This window comes from Scardinius erythrophthalmus, assembly GCF_964197995.2.
Source record: "Scardinius erythrophthalmus genome assembly, chromosome: 24".
NCBI lineage: Eukaryota > Metazoa > Chordata > Actinopteri > Cypriniformes > Leuciscidae > Scardinius > Scardinius erythrophthalmus.
The window spans coordinates 15,129,130-15,145,047 of record NC_138244.1 but is presented as its reverse complement, the minus strand read 5'-3'; the positions used below and the strand labels follow the sequence as shown (position 1 = coordinate 15,145,047).

The window sequence follows — 15,918 nt, the reverse complement described above, 5'->3', positions numbered from 1 at the left end:
GAATTCCTGCAATGTTCAGATGCCGTCAGGCTCCCCGAGGAATCAGGGCTCACGTTTCACCTTGTTGTGTGTAATGGTGTGATGGTACATCCAAGAAATGTAACATGTTTTCAGGTATGACAACCCTTAAGCCCTCAAATTTCAAAGATCTTATATGGAGCTGCGACCCTCAATGAAAGTTTCTCACTGCTTCTGTGCAGTTGTGTATACTAGTATATAATAGTATAGGAGTCTTTCCCGTTGCTACAGTAAATAAAGCTCAGATGAATTTCAGTCTCTGTTTAGTTTATCAACTTATATTACACTCTTGTCCAACAGAGAACTTAATACTTTCATCATCCCCTGTGTGTGATAGTACCTTAAAAAACGTGTGTGTGTATGTGTGTAAATATAGTGGGGCAAATTTGTACTCATTCACATACACAATGTTTTGGCTCAGTAGTTGATTTGCATGTGAGGTAACATTCCTTTTTAAAGAGATAGGTCATTCTATAATTATTTCGTTTACTCACCCTCATGTCATTAAGTGAATGTCCAGGCTTCTTTTTTTTCCCCCTGGACAACCAAAGCAAATGAAAATTGGACTATTAAGTTCCACAGATGACAAATAAGTAGTTTTTAAAAAAAGTACTAAAAAGATGGGTGGGAAATTCCATTAAATATCTTTTATTATTAACTAGAAGACTTGACTAGCAGCTACTATAGCTAATATATCTGTCCTCTCAGTCAGATGTGAGACAGACCGATTTATGCGTGATGATTGATAGCTTCTTATGATAGGTCTGCTGAGAGATGTTCTATTAAATGATAATTTTCTTAAACATTATTAACCCATTTTCATGTAGTTATTCTAATGTGACCTAAATGGAGCATGATAGATGGTGGTTCGCAACAACACCTAATTACTACATTTAAGGTGAAAAATGGCCGTGTCAAAACAAGCTAAGAAACACCTGCTACTGAAGCTCAGCAGGTTCATAGTGTGAAACAGTGCTAAGTTGCTGCTGACTTCAACACCTTACGCTACTGCAGATCAAGGCTTCCTCCATAGAAAGTGAATACGACTGCTAGGCATTGCGCCAGTTCTTGGGGTTTGATGGTCACCAGTTTTAGCAGGGTGTCAGTTGAGTTTGATGACCATGTTTTTGCTGATAGGCGACCATGGCATGAGGCAAGGGGTGGTGGTGGTGAAACCCGAGACTGGAGATCCGGGATGTTGGAAGGCATCTCTTCTGCATGCTCTGTTCCTCTCCTGACTCTTTCCGGATTATGATTACAGTCCTTGATTAAGACTTGCCCTTTTTAGCCTCAGACACACGACGTCTGCCGTCTACAGCTGCGATCGGATCTGCTGGAAGGAAGGAAGCCCTGAACTGTGTCCTGCTCAACATGAAAGGGTCAGTTTTAAATGTGAGTGAAACAAAGGAAATTTTCTCAAATGTCATTTTATTTGTGGTTTACTGGAGGTTTACGTGCAAAATCATAATTGAGGTAAAAGGGAGTTTTTATAATGAAAATGATTCCTAATGTTATTTTTCTTGTTGCAAAAACGACCCTTAAAAAGTGCATTCAGTATTTTTTGTTGCACTATGCAGTCGTTTTGGGCTTACAGTGGCACCTAGTGGTGTGGATGAAGCATTACCCAGAAACGTATGTTTCAAAATAAATTATAAATATATATAATTACTAATAGATTCTTGACAGTAAAACAGAAAAAAATGACTGAGTGATATATAATTTTTATCTGCTTTTTTGAAAGCTGCTATACATTTATATAGCTATACACACAACTCAATATTTAATCAATATTCGTTTACTTAAAGAAATGAGTGATAAAATAAATAAAAAGCAGTTTATTATATTATAAACAGGCTACATTAAGTGTTAATTTCTTTTTAGAGTAAAACTGGAAAAGAATATGTAAAAAAAATTACTGGGGTATGAAATTAACCTTCTTAAAGTGTGTGAATGCTCTGAACAAAATTAAAAAGTATGCAAATATAATTCCTTGACAATTTCTGAATCAGCATTGCAGCCATAAACCATCAAGTATCTCAGTAATAAATCTGATACTGTAGCTGGTATGTAGATGTATGCGATACAGCTGAACATTGTGTGCATCATTTCTCAGTCTTCTCAGTAACAGTACTGGGAGACACAGATGTTTGACCCTCAGATGCAGCTGAAACTGTATCCAGCCTCACAAGTATCCCTCTGGACTGCCAGGAACTACAGCTAGTATTAATAGCCCTCCAGCACTTTCTGAAGAACCGTATTGGAAAACATCCCCCAATACATGCAATTAGTCTGCATTGAATCAATCAATAGCAACTTTTAATGAAGAGCTATAAAACAATCGATCTATGACTGGAGTCCTTTCTCATTCAGCTGATTCATGCATTTATAACAGGCAAACTGGTGAGAAAGTGGTTGGAAATGTTCTTTTAGACTGTTTTGCTTGAAGATCTGCAAGTTTTCTTCTAAAGTTGTGGTCACATTAGCGAAATTTCTCAAATTTCACAAAGTCCACCGTCTACTGCCAATGTAGTATAGTATGAAAACACAGCTCACACAGAAGCTAAACCAATCAGCTTTCAGTTTGCAAATTTGCATGGCCAACCTGAACCCACTGCGAAATCTGCGTGGGGAAATCCTTCACTCACAAATTAAATTCCTGATTGGGTGGATTCCTATTGCAATGAACGAATTATCAACGTTAAATGTGACCACACCTTAAGAGCAACGGATGCTTTTAAGTGCTTTTCTCATTACATTTCAAAGTATACTTTGAGTTCTAAGACCAAACCAGACCACAGGTTTCTGATGTTTGTGTAAAACAAGGTGAAATTCTTTCTCGCACCCATTTTTGTCCACCTAAATCAGGGGTGTCCAATCCTGCTTCTGGAAGGCCACTGTCCTGCAAAGTTTAACACTCTAAACCCCAGTTAAACACACCTAAAGCAGCGAATCAAGGTCTTACTAGGCATTCTAGAAACTTCCAAGCTGGAGTCTGCAGGACAGTGGCCCCCCAGAACCAACTTTGGACACCCCTGACCTAAATGTAAATCAAACTGTAGGTATTCAATGCAATGATAATGATTTATTTATATATGAACTAATTAACTAATTTTCCTAATTAAATTAAAGAATTGAGTAGTGAGATGTAATTCTGTTTTTTTTTTATTACATCCCCCTTTCAGTTGAAAAGAAGCTATTAAATATCCTTGTAAATCCTTCCCCACACTACTGCATGTGATCCACATATCAAGTTCTCTGTTTGAACAATATGCTTAAAATTCCCCTATTATGCCTTTTCGAATAGTACATTTCATGCAGTGAAGTTGTAAAAATCAAAGTGCAGAACATATAAAAAGTTAGTGTCTCCTAAAAGAAGGAATCGATTCTAAACTGCTGAAACGAGTGCCAGCAATTCCAGTCTCACTTCCTGTTACAAACCCATGTAGATTTGTAACAAATTCACAAAAAAGTGAATCGCTACAATTCTACTTTGACTCGCCCTCAAACACCGTAGTTGGAGGCCAGGAAGAATTTGATGTGTGTTGTCGACATGTCGAGAAGACACCGTTTTCTGTGCTAAGAAAGCAAATCCACTTTGCATGGGCTTCAACTGATCCGGTAAAACCAACGCCATCGTTGTCTGTATCACAGTGTATACAAGTGGTGAGGAAGCCTAGCCTGGCAAGCCAGACCTACATCAAGATGTTAGGTCTGGCAACTCACCATAGACACGGCTCAATCCGAGGGGCGGGCTTTCAAATTCCCTCTGCACGCAATAGGACAGCGCTTCAACCTAGTGCTGGGCGGTTTGACCAAAAATCAACATCACGATTTTTTTCTAAATTATACCGGTTTCACGGTTTTTACCGTTTTTTTTTCTTTTTTTCAAGCATGATGGGTGTTAACCACATTTTCTACTGAGTGAGAGGAAATACTGCAGTAGATTTACTTATAATGCCCTATTTTATTGTCATGAGTGAATATTATAGAAAAAATCCACACTAATATTAATAATACAGGTTTGCAAGGCTGTTTACAAAGAGGTGCCAGCAGGACGCGCTTTAGGAGCGGCAGAAACAGTGGTTTCCCCGGTAACGGCTGTACACAAAGCAGCAACGCTCATAAACACTGCTTTATCAGGAAAGATAAAGAAAGATTCAATCGTAATAACAAAGAAACTTTTCTAAAGACCGTCAGTTCACTTCAGGTACGTTAATACAGTATAAAAACACGCGCGCCGCGAGAAAAAAGACACTCTCACCCCCACACGTCTCGTGCCCATTCTAGTCAATGCTTGTGTTTCAGATCGAAGCTTCCCAGAAGCGGCTCTCCGCGCTGCTTCGCTAAATATAGGCGCCTAGTCTATTTTGACGCACCGCGTGGAGGACGGAATAAAACCTTGTCGCAGCTGTAATGCGCCGCAGACGTGTGTTGTAAATGAGGGGTAAAGCGACATACACCGGTATTGCGGTATATTAAAAATTCATATCGTAACAAAAATAAACACCGGTATTCGGTATGAACCGGTAAACCGCCCAGCACTACTTCAACCAACCAGAGCATTTTCCCAAAAGCGGAGCTAATATTGATAGATTCAACTTTTGAATCTGGCCGGCAAAACTACGAACACATCTTCCTTTTTTAAGAATGACTTAAGTGCCGTTCTTTGCTCTTTTCTCAAAGAAAAACCTAACTCCAAGTCCTCCAGAGTCACGGCCAAAGCTGATTTGAAAGACTGTTCGCCAGAAGCAGCAACTCTTCTTTGTTTAAGTAGCAGGGAACCGTCGCAACTCTGTCGTCATTATGTTAAGCCCGCCCCGCCTTCTCTATACGCGATGTGATTGGCCTGACCCAATTTAGGTTTTTACAGCTCCGAAAGTCAACGGAGAGTTGCTAGACTACCCTGGCGGCAAAATACATTTTGCTGCCACTAGGGTGCGTCTAGATTTCTAGGCTAGAGGAAGCCTCCAGAGCTGAAATTCAGATATGGTAATAGCCGTTTTGTTTCCGACACGCGCTGTTAGCGATAGACCAATCACAACAGACTGGGCCATCTGACCAATCAGAGCAGAGTAGGCTCTCAGAAAGGAGGGGTTTAGAGAGACCAAATCCTCGAACAAACTGTTTTCAGGCTCTTTGAGAAATGAGGTGATGTGCAATGTATATCATGAGAAAATTACAGAGATTTTGACCTTAGATGAACGTAAACCTGTTGTAGGAGACCTCCAAAACAAAACGAGGAACATTAGAAAGACATACAGTAGTGGAGCCCTCTAATCAAGGTTAAGATTCATGTGGTGCCTTCTAGTGAAACATCACACTATCTGTGGGCACTCTGATATATTAGAACTGACATGTGTCTCATTCATTGTATAATGCTATTTGGCATCTCCACAGGTGGAAAAAAAAGAAAACAAACAATAAAGGTTACAAAGAACTCCCGAGTTTATTTCTTCTCCAATGAAGACTAATCAGAGGAAAGCAGGAAAGAGTTTACCAGACATGTACATCCAGTGTAAATACAAATGTTTGATAAACAAACATCCAGTCACATTCAGCACATCAGATTTACTCAAGTCTCTGAGTAATTGGACTCCAATTTACGGTGGTTGTTTCTCTGAAAAAAGTCTATTAAACCCAGTTGCTGGGTGGCCGTACCAATGTAAATGCCATTGTGACAACTGTGTGCTATACAACCAAGTGCAACCATGTAAAACAACTTGAACAGAGTAATACACTGAGTGAAATAATACAAAAACACCCTTTTCATGCTATAGCCAATGACTTCCAGGGAACAATAATCCATTTTTTAAAGCTGGATGAAGAATATGGTAGAATGCAAAATAAAAGAATAAAATGTTTCAACAAGGCATTTAAAAACTATGATTTTCCAGCTCCTTCAACATTTACTACAGGCAACCATGGCTAATTTTCATGCCCCCATTGCTCCAGGGATCAAACTAGCCCATTGTGGAACACAAATGTCTGTAAACGAAACTGTTCTGGGGCAGAAACAGAGCGCAAACAACAATACATATTTATTTGGCAAATGACAATCATTGGTGGTCAATTTTTCCACTTCAAAAATCAATAATGGAATTTGATTTTTAGAACAATGTTAAAAGATGAAATTAATAAAACCAAGGTGCACTATTCATGTGTTTTCACAAATACATACTTCTGCACAGACAAAATTACCATCATATTTATTCTAACTAAATGATCTTCCACTATGTAAGTGGCCATATATTTATTAAGCCCAAAAGTGCCATATAAAAATCTATGGTAAACAAACAGCATCCAAGGAGTCCAGAGTCTAACTCCAACAGGCATATACTGACTCAAAATGATTTGAAGAAAGAAATTTTCAAGTGGCAAATGGTCTGAAAAAATAAAATAAAAATAAAAAATAAGGCAGAATAAGGCAGGTGAGAAACAAGGCTTGAACGGATAAAACAAAAGAATAAAAGACTGTCTAAAGTGCAACTTAGCACAACACATTTTGAAACGCGTAAACATGAAAAGAGCAAAAAAAGAAGTGTTGGGGACAAATAAACCAGAAAACCATGACATACTGTAAGACCCTCTTCTCTTTAGAAAGAAAAGACCTGCTTTTAATCCAAAACGAGCTGTAAAAATCTGCATAGTCAAAAGTTACAAATAGAGATGCTATGAATGAGTAAAACAAATAGAAATGTTATGAATGAGTAAAACAAATTAGTAGTTTTTATGCATCAAGTTAATTTGGAGTTCCCTATGCACACTTTTAGAAGAATCATAACATATTACATACATAGAGAAATTAGCCTGTGGTTGCTTCAATAATCAGATCTTTTTTGGGGGTACAATATTATTAAATGAAGACATTTAACTAACCATATTCAAAAGGCCTTAATACTTCAATAATCTCAGGGCTCAATGATGAGGAATGAGAATTAATATATTAACATTACCAGCTAATTCCTGCTTAGTTTGAACAGTCTTTTATTTGTGCACATTCATTTAATGAGTAAGACTGGTGATATTTTTGTGCTTCAAGTAAAAACAAAAAACAAACAAAAAAACACCCTGATACAGACCAGAATGAGAATAGTTCAGCCAAGAAGTATTTTAATATTTTATCATGTTGCTTCAAACATGTATGGCTTTTTATGTGGAACACAATAGGAGATATTTTAAAAACTTTTTTTTCTCTCTTCATAAAATGAAAGTCATTGGGGTCCCAGAGTTGTTTTGGACCCCACTGACTTTAAATGTATGAAAAAAAGAAAGAAAAAAAAAATCTTCAAAATATCTTCTAGTGCATCCCACATGAGCAAATCATATGGGTTTGAAACAACATGAGAGTGAGTAAATGTTGACAGAATTTTTCCTATTTGGGTGAAAGGAGCAGCTTGGACATTCTGCTTAAATACCTCCCTTCTGGGTTAATATGTGAACTATTCCTTTAAAATGAGGTCGTTTTTTTGTCAGAAGTTAATACAAGTATCACTAATGAGAAAGTTGGCGCGTCCCAAGGAACGGTGTGGTCGGCAGTTGGGAGCTGCTTTGCGCGTATGGATTTCAGTTGACGGTTAAGTCTGTTTCTTTTCCCCCTAAATCACATCTAAAAGCTCTCAGCAACACTAAGTGCTGTTTCTTTGTGCAAGGCCAGCGGTGATGCAATTAAGTGAAAATGGCGGTAAGCTCAGAGAAGGTTATATGGTCTGACTACACACGGATCACACAGAGCCCTCCGAGAGACACAAAGGAGTACCAGCTCCCGTTCTGAAGTGGCATTTCACTATTGTAGGACACAGGACAAACAAGTAAGAAGCACAACCAACCCCCAACCTTATAAAATAAGACCCATCCTGACAAACACTTGTGTAAGATTATAGTACGCCATTTGAGAGAACATTATATAAAACACCCCTTCCTAATACTCACATGTCATTTAAAAGAGAATATGAAATTATTAATTTTTTTGCAGTTTCCTCTCCTCAAATCCATCTTTTTGGGTTGGAGATTGGGCGGACAACTTCCGGAAGCCATCTTCTCCATATAGCGGTTAGGATAGTGCTACATTAAGATTAGGGCTGCCTTATGGACTACCTTATGTCATATGTTGATCCAGTTATGTCTCTGGGCTTGTGACTGTGGTAGCTGCTGTGGAATTTATGATCTTCATGTACTGAGTGTTGATGGCATCGAAGGCCTCGTCCCGATGAATCATGGCACCAAACACTAGAGGCTGCGGAAGAGGCATAAAAAAGTTAGTGTGCTTTTCACACTAGTGATTTTGGTCCATTTGACATCACAGAAAGTTTTGCATGGACTTCAGTATGAATCGCAGTCGATATGAAAGCGATCCGGTGTAGAAGCGATTCTATTGGCTGAAAGAACATGTAAAGGACACTCGGTTTGGTGCCTGATTAGAAATCTAGCAAAATGCAGCTTTTAGATGGTCACGTATCATATAATATAACCAATGCTATAAATACAGTAAGAATTTCACATTCAGTTATCTCAGTTAGTGTGCAAGCTAAACAATTAGCCTACTAGCTTTTCCTTTTTTGGCACCTTCTTTGTTACCTAGCTACAGTGGTAAACAGCTGCCTCTGGTGCTCACTGTGGTGCCATGGTTTGGAGCCAGAGAATACAATGAGCAAAGAAACCTAGCAGGGTGAGAGGGTGGAATTGAACTGTGTAAACAACCTTGAAACATTTCACCTTAATATCCTACTATTATAAAGAGGAAGTAATTATAAATTAGAAGTAATAATACTGAAAAAAAAAAAAAAGTTATACAGGTAGCTTTACAATTTAATTTATTTATTTTTAATTAAACCTGTGTGCAACGATACTCATTACAGTAATTAGCCTACACATGCACAGTAGTATATACATGTGTTTTAGTATGTAAACAATACATGTATATTATTTATAGAATGTATATATACAGACACCAGAAAAAAATGCCATTCCAAATATTTGCTGTTTGTTTGAAATTTCTTTACTTCAAAGATCTGATTTTTTTTTTAAATCATGGTTTACACTAAAATAATGAGCAGCACAACTGTTTTCAACTTAAAGAAAAAATGAAATAAAAAAAATCTGGGTTGGAAATGAATGGTGGCTTTGGGCAAAAATACCATGAAAACGAACAAAAATGCCCCCCAAATTCAAGATAAGGGGGCAAAATACTAATGTAAATAATTTTCATGTCACTTTTATCATGACAGACTTAAAGGGAAAGTTCACCCAAAAATAAAAATTAGCCCATAATTTACTCCCCCTGAAGCCATCCTAAGTTTATGACATTCTTCTTTCGGACGAATACAAATCGGGGTTATATTAAAAGAATTGTCCTGGCTCTTCCAAGCTTTGTAATGGGAGTCAATGGGTATATATTTTTGGAAGTCCATCAAAGCTCATCCATCCATCCATGATAAAAGTGCTTGACACGGCTCTGGCAGGTTAAAGGAGAACTCCGGTCAATTTTAACATTGAGCTCATTTTTTTGTACATTTGGAGTGCTGTCAATACAGAGAACAACGCCAAAAAATCGGTGTTGTCTACACCGTGTTATCCTCTTTTTAAAATTTGCACCCTGTTGACTTCAATGGGGCAAGTACTAAACCTGCTTTTAGCCTCTTAACATCCTTAATGTGTCATTACAAGTGCCCAGCCAATGTGAGTGATTCCTTCAGAGTGATCACGGGTGAATCTGACTGCAGTAGATGTGAAAGATATGAATAAAAATGATGTTATTTCAGCCAGCGCACATACCTGTGTTTATTTCCTGTTTTCGGTCGAAGTCCACAGTAGTCGATTGCCGAGTTCTCCACTGTTGCTTAGCTACCTGCTAAGGTGTATGATCACGCGCGTGAACTCGAACAATCGATTACTATGGACTTCGACCGAAAACAGGAAATAAACACAGGTATGTGCGCTGGCTGAAATAACATCATTTTTATTCATATCTTTCACATCTACTGCAGTCAGATTCACCCGTGATCACTCTGAAGGAATCACTCACATTGGCTGGGCACTTGTAATGACACATTAAGGATGTAAGAGGCTAAAAGCAGGTTTAGTACTTGCCCCATTGAAGTCAACAGGGTGCAAATTTTAAAAAGAGGATAACACGGTGAAGGCAACACCGATTTTTGCCGTTGTTCTCTGTACTGACAGCACTCCAAATTTACAAAAAAAATGAGCTCAATGTTAAAATTGACTGGTGTTCTCCTTTAATAAAGGCCTTCTGAAGTGAAGTGAAGGGTTACTCTTTTGGCAAAAGTCGACTTGCGTACGGCCGTCTACCAGAAGCAAGTTATTTTAGTCGATAAAGTTTTAAATATATATAATTTTCTTACACGAACACATCGCTTCACTTCAGAAGGCCTTTATTAACCGAGCACTTTTATAATGGATGGATGGATGCGCTTTGATGGACTTCCAAAAAAAAATATATAACTATATATAGACATTTTTCAATATAACTCTGTATTCGACTGAAAGAAGAACGTAATAAACACCTAGGATGGCTTCAGGTTGAGTAAATCATGGGCTAATTTTCATATTTGGGTGAACTATCCCTTTAATGAAAGTTTTCTGACAGATCTAATGAAAAGTGTAGATTCCGGTATTACATTGAGATCGTTTTGTTGAATTTAGGGCAAGTTAACATGACAACAACGCATTAACAGCAAAAAAAAAAAAAAAACAAGTTACAAAAGCAGACTCCATTTGACCCTATGAATCACCGTAGTTCAAGCCGGGGTTGCCTTGTCTGCAGTTTTTCCCTATACAAAACAGTACATGTAGCACACCTCCCATCCAATAATTGCAAAGAGCTTTGTTTTGATACTTCTAATAAGAAAAAGTCTCAGCTTTCAAATTCCGTCCATTTTAAAAAGTTAGTGTAGTCACGAAATTCAAACAATAAATGATTGGTGATGCTCTTAAATGTGATGTTACAGAGTGCTGTAGTGCCTCCAATCAAGCGGCAGCTTAAATACAAGTTATAGTACGAAAAAACATGCATGAAGGTATGTTGAAAGATACAGTACGTCTTACCGAAATGAATCATGTTTAATGTAATCGATCAATCGTTTTAAACCGCGGAGATACGTCAATAAAACAGCTTGTGAACAATGTTGCTCAACCTTGCATTTACCTCAGGAAAGTTATTCGATATTCATTAGTTAGCAATAAAAATCACTAGAGAAGAGCTTATTTACGGTTAATTGTATATGTATGCTCCAATAAATTCATAAGAGTTTATGAAAACTACCAACATTTCAGTTTTTATTTAAGCACTATTATTATATCTGAAAATAAATAGCAGTTGAAAATAATCGTTTGAGCTCTGTTGTTAATTTTAACCTCTGATATAATAGTAATGTACCAAATGAGAGGGTTCTCAGTATACTTTGCAGCATTATTTGGGAGAGATTTTTTCCCCTTAAGAAAATCAAAGATAATTCTGAACAATCGGCTATTGGTATCGGTGGAGAAACTTAGTATCGGTGCATCTCATATATATATATACACATACACAAACGCTCTCTGATATTCTGTACATTGGCTGCTGGCCACTTACCTTTAGAGTGGATGGCGTTGTAATCGAGATCCCCATCCCAGATCCAGGCAATACTGACAACACCTTGTACTGTTAACATGTGTGGAGAATCCAGTTAGAACAAAGCACTCGAGAAAAATTAGTTAATCATCCACAAAACATTTGGCAGACCTTCTGAATATCTGTGATGTCGTTGAGCTTGATGACTTTATTTTTTTTCGAGGAGGTTGCCCGGGAACTGGAACTCTCGAAACACAGGTAACTAAAAACACAAAACACAGTTTTATCATGAAGAACTGCAGTGGGCCTAGCAATTCTCTCATGCAACTCTTGTGCCTAAAACATGACAAAACATTTACAACTTTGTTCAGAGTAATGCAATTGGTAAACATTGTCATTTAATGGAAAAATACTGCTGTCCTGCATGCGTACTTCTCTGTGACGTAGAGGACACCATTGCGGATGTAGTCAGTCGGCATTTTCCTGTCTCTGTTGATCAAGCAACATCGCCATCCGTTCTCACACACTGTGAATCAAATCAAACATTCTTTTACAATTAAAGACACAACAAAGTCCATATGAAATGTTCAACGGCTACCGCAGTTTCCCTTCCCACCTGGCAGGGGGCGCTCATTTTCAGACAAGTTGAAGACTTCATGAAACGGGCCTCTCTTGGTGTTGTAAGCCCGTCCGCTTTCCTCCTCACGACCAATCCCGCATGACATCCCAGCCGATTGAGCGCCACGTGCTACCGTTGGCTGGATCTGCTAAGGGGAACAATCAAAATGATTAATTTAGGCGCAGGATGTGCAAATAAAGCCCCAGGTTCCTGTGTGCCAATGAAGGATCAATGCTATCTTTTACCTCCTCACCAGATAAAGAACAGAATTAATCCTAGATCAGCACTTGAGGGCCCCAAAAACAGCACCCATGTGGGGGAAGCTTGTCAATTGTCATAAAACCAGTGAATGCCATTGAGCCAAGCAGCAGTGTTGACCTATAGCAAAGTGTATGATGGGTCAGTGGCTCAGCTGCGTGTGGACTCCTGGTGACAGACTCGGTTCTCTGGGTTGGATGCCAAACAGTAGCGAGGGATGCCTGGAGGAGGGTGCTGCTGAGGACTAGTGCAAAGCTCAAAGCCGGAGTTAAACAGCCACTTATCATAGGTATTACCACTCACCAACATACTGCCATATTACCAAGGTATTCATTTATTTACAGAATGTGTTAGAGTTTGGGACTGAGCAAGACAAATGTCATCTGATCAATGTTCATGGGCATTTCTTCAACTACGGGCACTTTTAAGTCGTGGGAGTTGATTTATATTAAAATTAGCAGAAGAGCTATTTGTTATACATACATATACACTTTAAAATTAATTAATAAATATTCTATTCACAATACAATTTGATAAATTTTCAATGCCATCATGAGCTATTTTTGATACTTTCTAATGTCTTATGACTAGATTTTATCGTTTAGGTTATACAAATCAATCAATAATAAAATTGATAACAATAAAACATCCAATTGTCTTATCATAGATGTATATAATAAAACTACACACATGCACTCTTATTTTATGCCATCCTATTTTTAATGATGATTATGTTGATGATACTAATAATAAAGATTCTTCATTTAAAACATATATAACTAAGAATAACAAAAATACATATTGTTACTGTAATAGGTTTTTTTACTTTGTTTATACTATCAGTTTCATTATTTGTCATTAATTTATTGTTATAGAGGTTTATCATTTAAAGAAATTAAATCTATTCATATCTAAAAAAATAAATAAAAACTATGATAATATAAACAGTAAAATAAACCAAGTAAAATTTTAATATCTATTGTGTGAAAACTATTCATGGCAATTTTCAATGCTTTTCCTCATTTGAATCATGTACGTCTACTTTTGTTAGTAGAAAAATTATATTCACTTTTGAGTTTGAGAAAAGTATATGTTAAGGGACTTTACATTTTATTTTTTCCACATGGTAAGTGGCCACAGTTGAAGAAACCTTATATTTGCAGAAAACTGCTTCTTCGTGCATAGAGAGTACGTCTGCAAATACAACATATCCGCAAAAGAAATGTTGAATACGGTAATTGACACAACTGACTACTGTAAATGTAGCCACTTTGAGGCCACTGCTCAAACATGACAAAAACTCTAATCCTATAGTCATAAAATTGCATAATATGCAACATTTTCAAATAACAACCATTTTGAAAGTAAATATATGCATATATAATTTAGTTTCTAATATAATTCATCTGATCATCACTTGACCTCCATTTTCTGAGAGGTAATTGTAAACTAGCTTTGAAAAGTAAACACTACAAAGTGGCGACACCAGAAGAGCCAAGCTTTTCAGAATTTCTAGCCACCTACACAAGGCATTTATGTAATCATATGAAAAAAATTGTACTGTAAGTCGTGCATAAATAGAAAAGGATGAGTTTCCTTCTAATTCTCAACAAATGTCTCCATAAAGTGTAATTTGTTGCTAAGATATATAAAAGCTTGACTGCTCTAATGTGGTCACTGCTTCAAAATACTATTACGCCTATTATTCTACACTAAACTATAGTATAGAGCAGCAGAGAACCTCTCAGATAAACCTCGCATGTCACACACACTCACACAGTATTTCTACACTATCAGCTTGTCTGATGACGATAGATCAAAAACATCCTGGTACTTTTTACAATCTTGTTCATATATACGTTTTGTGCAAATTAGTAAGATGCATTTTTTAAAAGACAGTTTTTGATCCAAATGTCGACAGACATTGTCAGTGGCATACTGCATATTCCTGACACACACACACACACACACACACACGCGCACACACACACACACACACACACACACACATAAAACACACACACACACACACGCAGGACCAGCCATTGGTGGCAAACACAGGCACTGTTGTCAAACCAAAGGCCACACTAGATCCCTACCTTTTCGAACCCAGACAGCTGAGAGAGGAAAAATAACAGAATAAACATGTGACAGGCCATCACACAAACCAAAATCCTGCCATTTATTAATGAAAAAGAGGAATTACATATCCTCCATTGGCTTAAATCATGTTTAACTATCTTGTAGACACTGTTTTGATCTGTCCTCCATTTTGTGTTTATTTCGGTTTATTTTATTTTATTTTTGTGTATTTCATTTTAAATTATATTTATCTGATTTTAAGATGTTATTAGCACCAAGATACAAATCTTATTCAAGAGTGACCTGGCTAAGATGGAGATGTAATGTAATGACTATATTATAATTAATGATCTTTTTGACAGCTTGGCCAGGTCAATAATATAATATAATATAATATAATATAATATAATATAATATAATATAATATAATATAATATAATATAATATAATATAATATAATATAATATAATATAATATAATATAATATAATATAAAATATAATATAATATAATCTTTTTGCCAACAAGAGTTTTATTTTGGTTAAATAAAGGCTACTAACTAAAAAGAGGAACTACTGCTCCTTTTCAGTCATAACTGACAAGTTCCTCCTCATAAAGAGACAAATAGGAATCAGGATTAATATTTTACAAGCTTTTTGAAACCAGAACAATGAGGTTGCGCACGCGAACAGTTGACTCACCCGTCTGCTCAGTGTGGCGTTGTTACGCTCTTTGAGCTGCGGGTCTGTGGGTAAGTTGGCCCATACAATGTAGGGCGTGTCGTACTTGTCCCTCAGTTTTGGGCAGCTTTTGAAGATAAAGTCAATGATGAAGAATTTGATGCCAGCATAGAATCCTGAAATAACCACAAATAAATTAAAATTAGAGACTTGAGACAAAAAAAAAAAAAAAGCACATTCAAATTATTGTTGCAAGTCAAACTGAATTTCTTACCAATCATAAAGCCTAAGAGTTTATATGGCAGCAAACAGGAAGTGATGAACGCCATCCACAAACCAACATACAGTTTCTGTGTGATTTCAGGCTGCACCCACATGAACAGACTGCAATGCAATTATATACAGTACATAAATATTATGCATATATGTATGTAAATATACATTTATACAATAAAACATACTTAAACAGGGCAGTACTACCAAAAAAAATCAATATCATTGTACTATTAATTTTATATCAACTTTATGCTCTCTCACAATAGTACTTTTTTAAAACTAAATAATAATAATAATAATAATAATAAAACCAAAATATATTTTTATAAATATATCACAATCATAAAATAATTTATTTATTTGAAACTTGAATAAAATAAAAGTACTGTTAATACACAAGTTAAAACATTTTTTTCATAT

The 15,918-nt window shown here is 36.7% G+C and overlaps 1 protein-coding gene across 8 annotated transcripts in view; it reads right to left on the bottom strand.

The window, feature by feature from the left end:
• Positions 1–5,440: 5,440 nt before the first annotated feature.
• gramd4b (GRAM domain containing 4b) overlaps positions 5,441–15,918 on the bottom strand; it is a 28,215-nt gene continuing 17,737 nt past the window's right edge. For 3 of the 8 annotated variants that reach the window (XM_081356841.1, XM_081356835.1, XM_081356838.1), the window contains 8 exons: positions 15,497–15,606; positions 15,244–15,398; positions 14,561–14,578; positions 12,201–12,351; positions 12,017–12,110; positions 11,756–11,846; positions 11,606–11,674; positions 5,441–8,251 (listed from right to left, as the gene is read on the bottom strand). In XM_081356841.1, coding sequence (XP_081212967.1) covers positions 8,135–8,251; positions 11,606–11,674; positions 11,756–11,846; positions 12,017–12,110; positions 12,201–12,351; positions 14,561–14,578; positions 15,244–15,398; positions 15,497–15,606 — 805 coding nt within the window. In that variant the 3' untranslated portion in view covers positions 5,441–8,134. The remainder of the gene's footprint in view (positions 8,252–11,605; positions 11,675–11,755; positions 11,847–12,016; positions 12,111–12,200; positions 12,352–14,560; positions 14,579–15,243; positions 15,399–15,496; positions 15,607–15,918) is intronic. The other 5 variants (XM_081356842.1, XM_081356836.1, XM_081356839.1 and 2 more) reach the window with 2 other exon arrangements.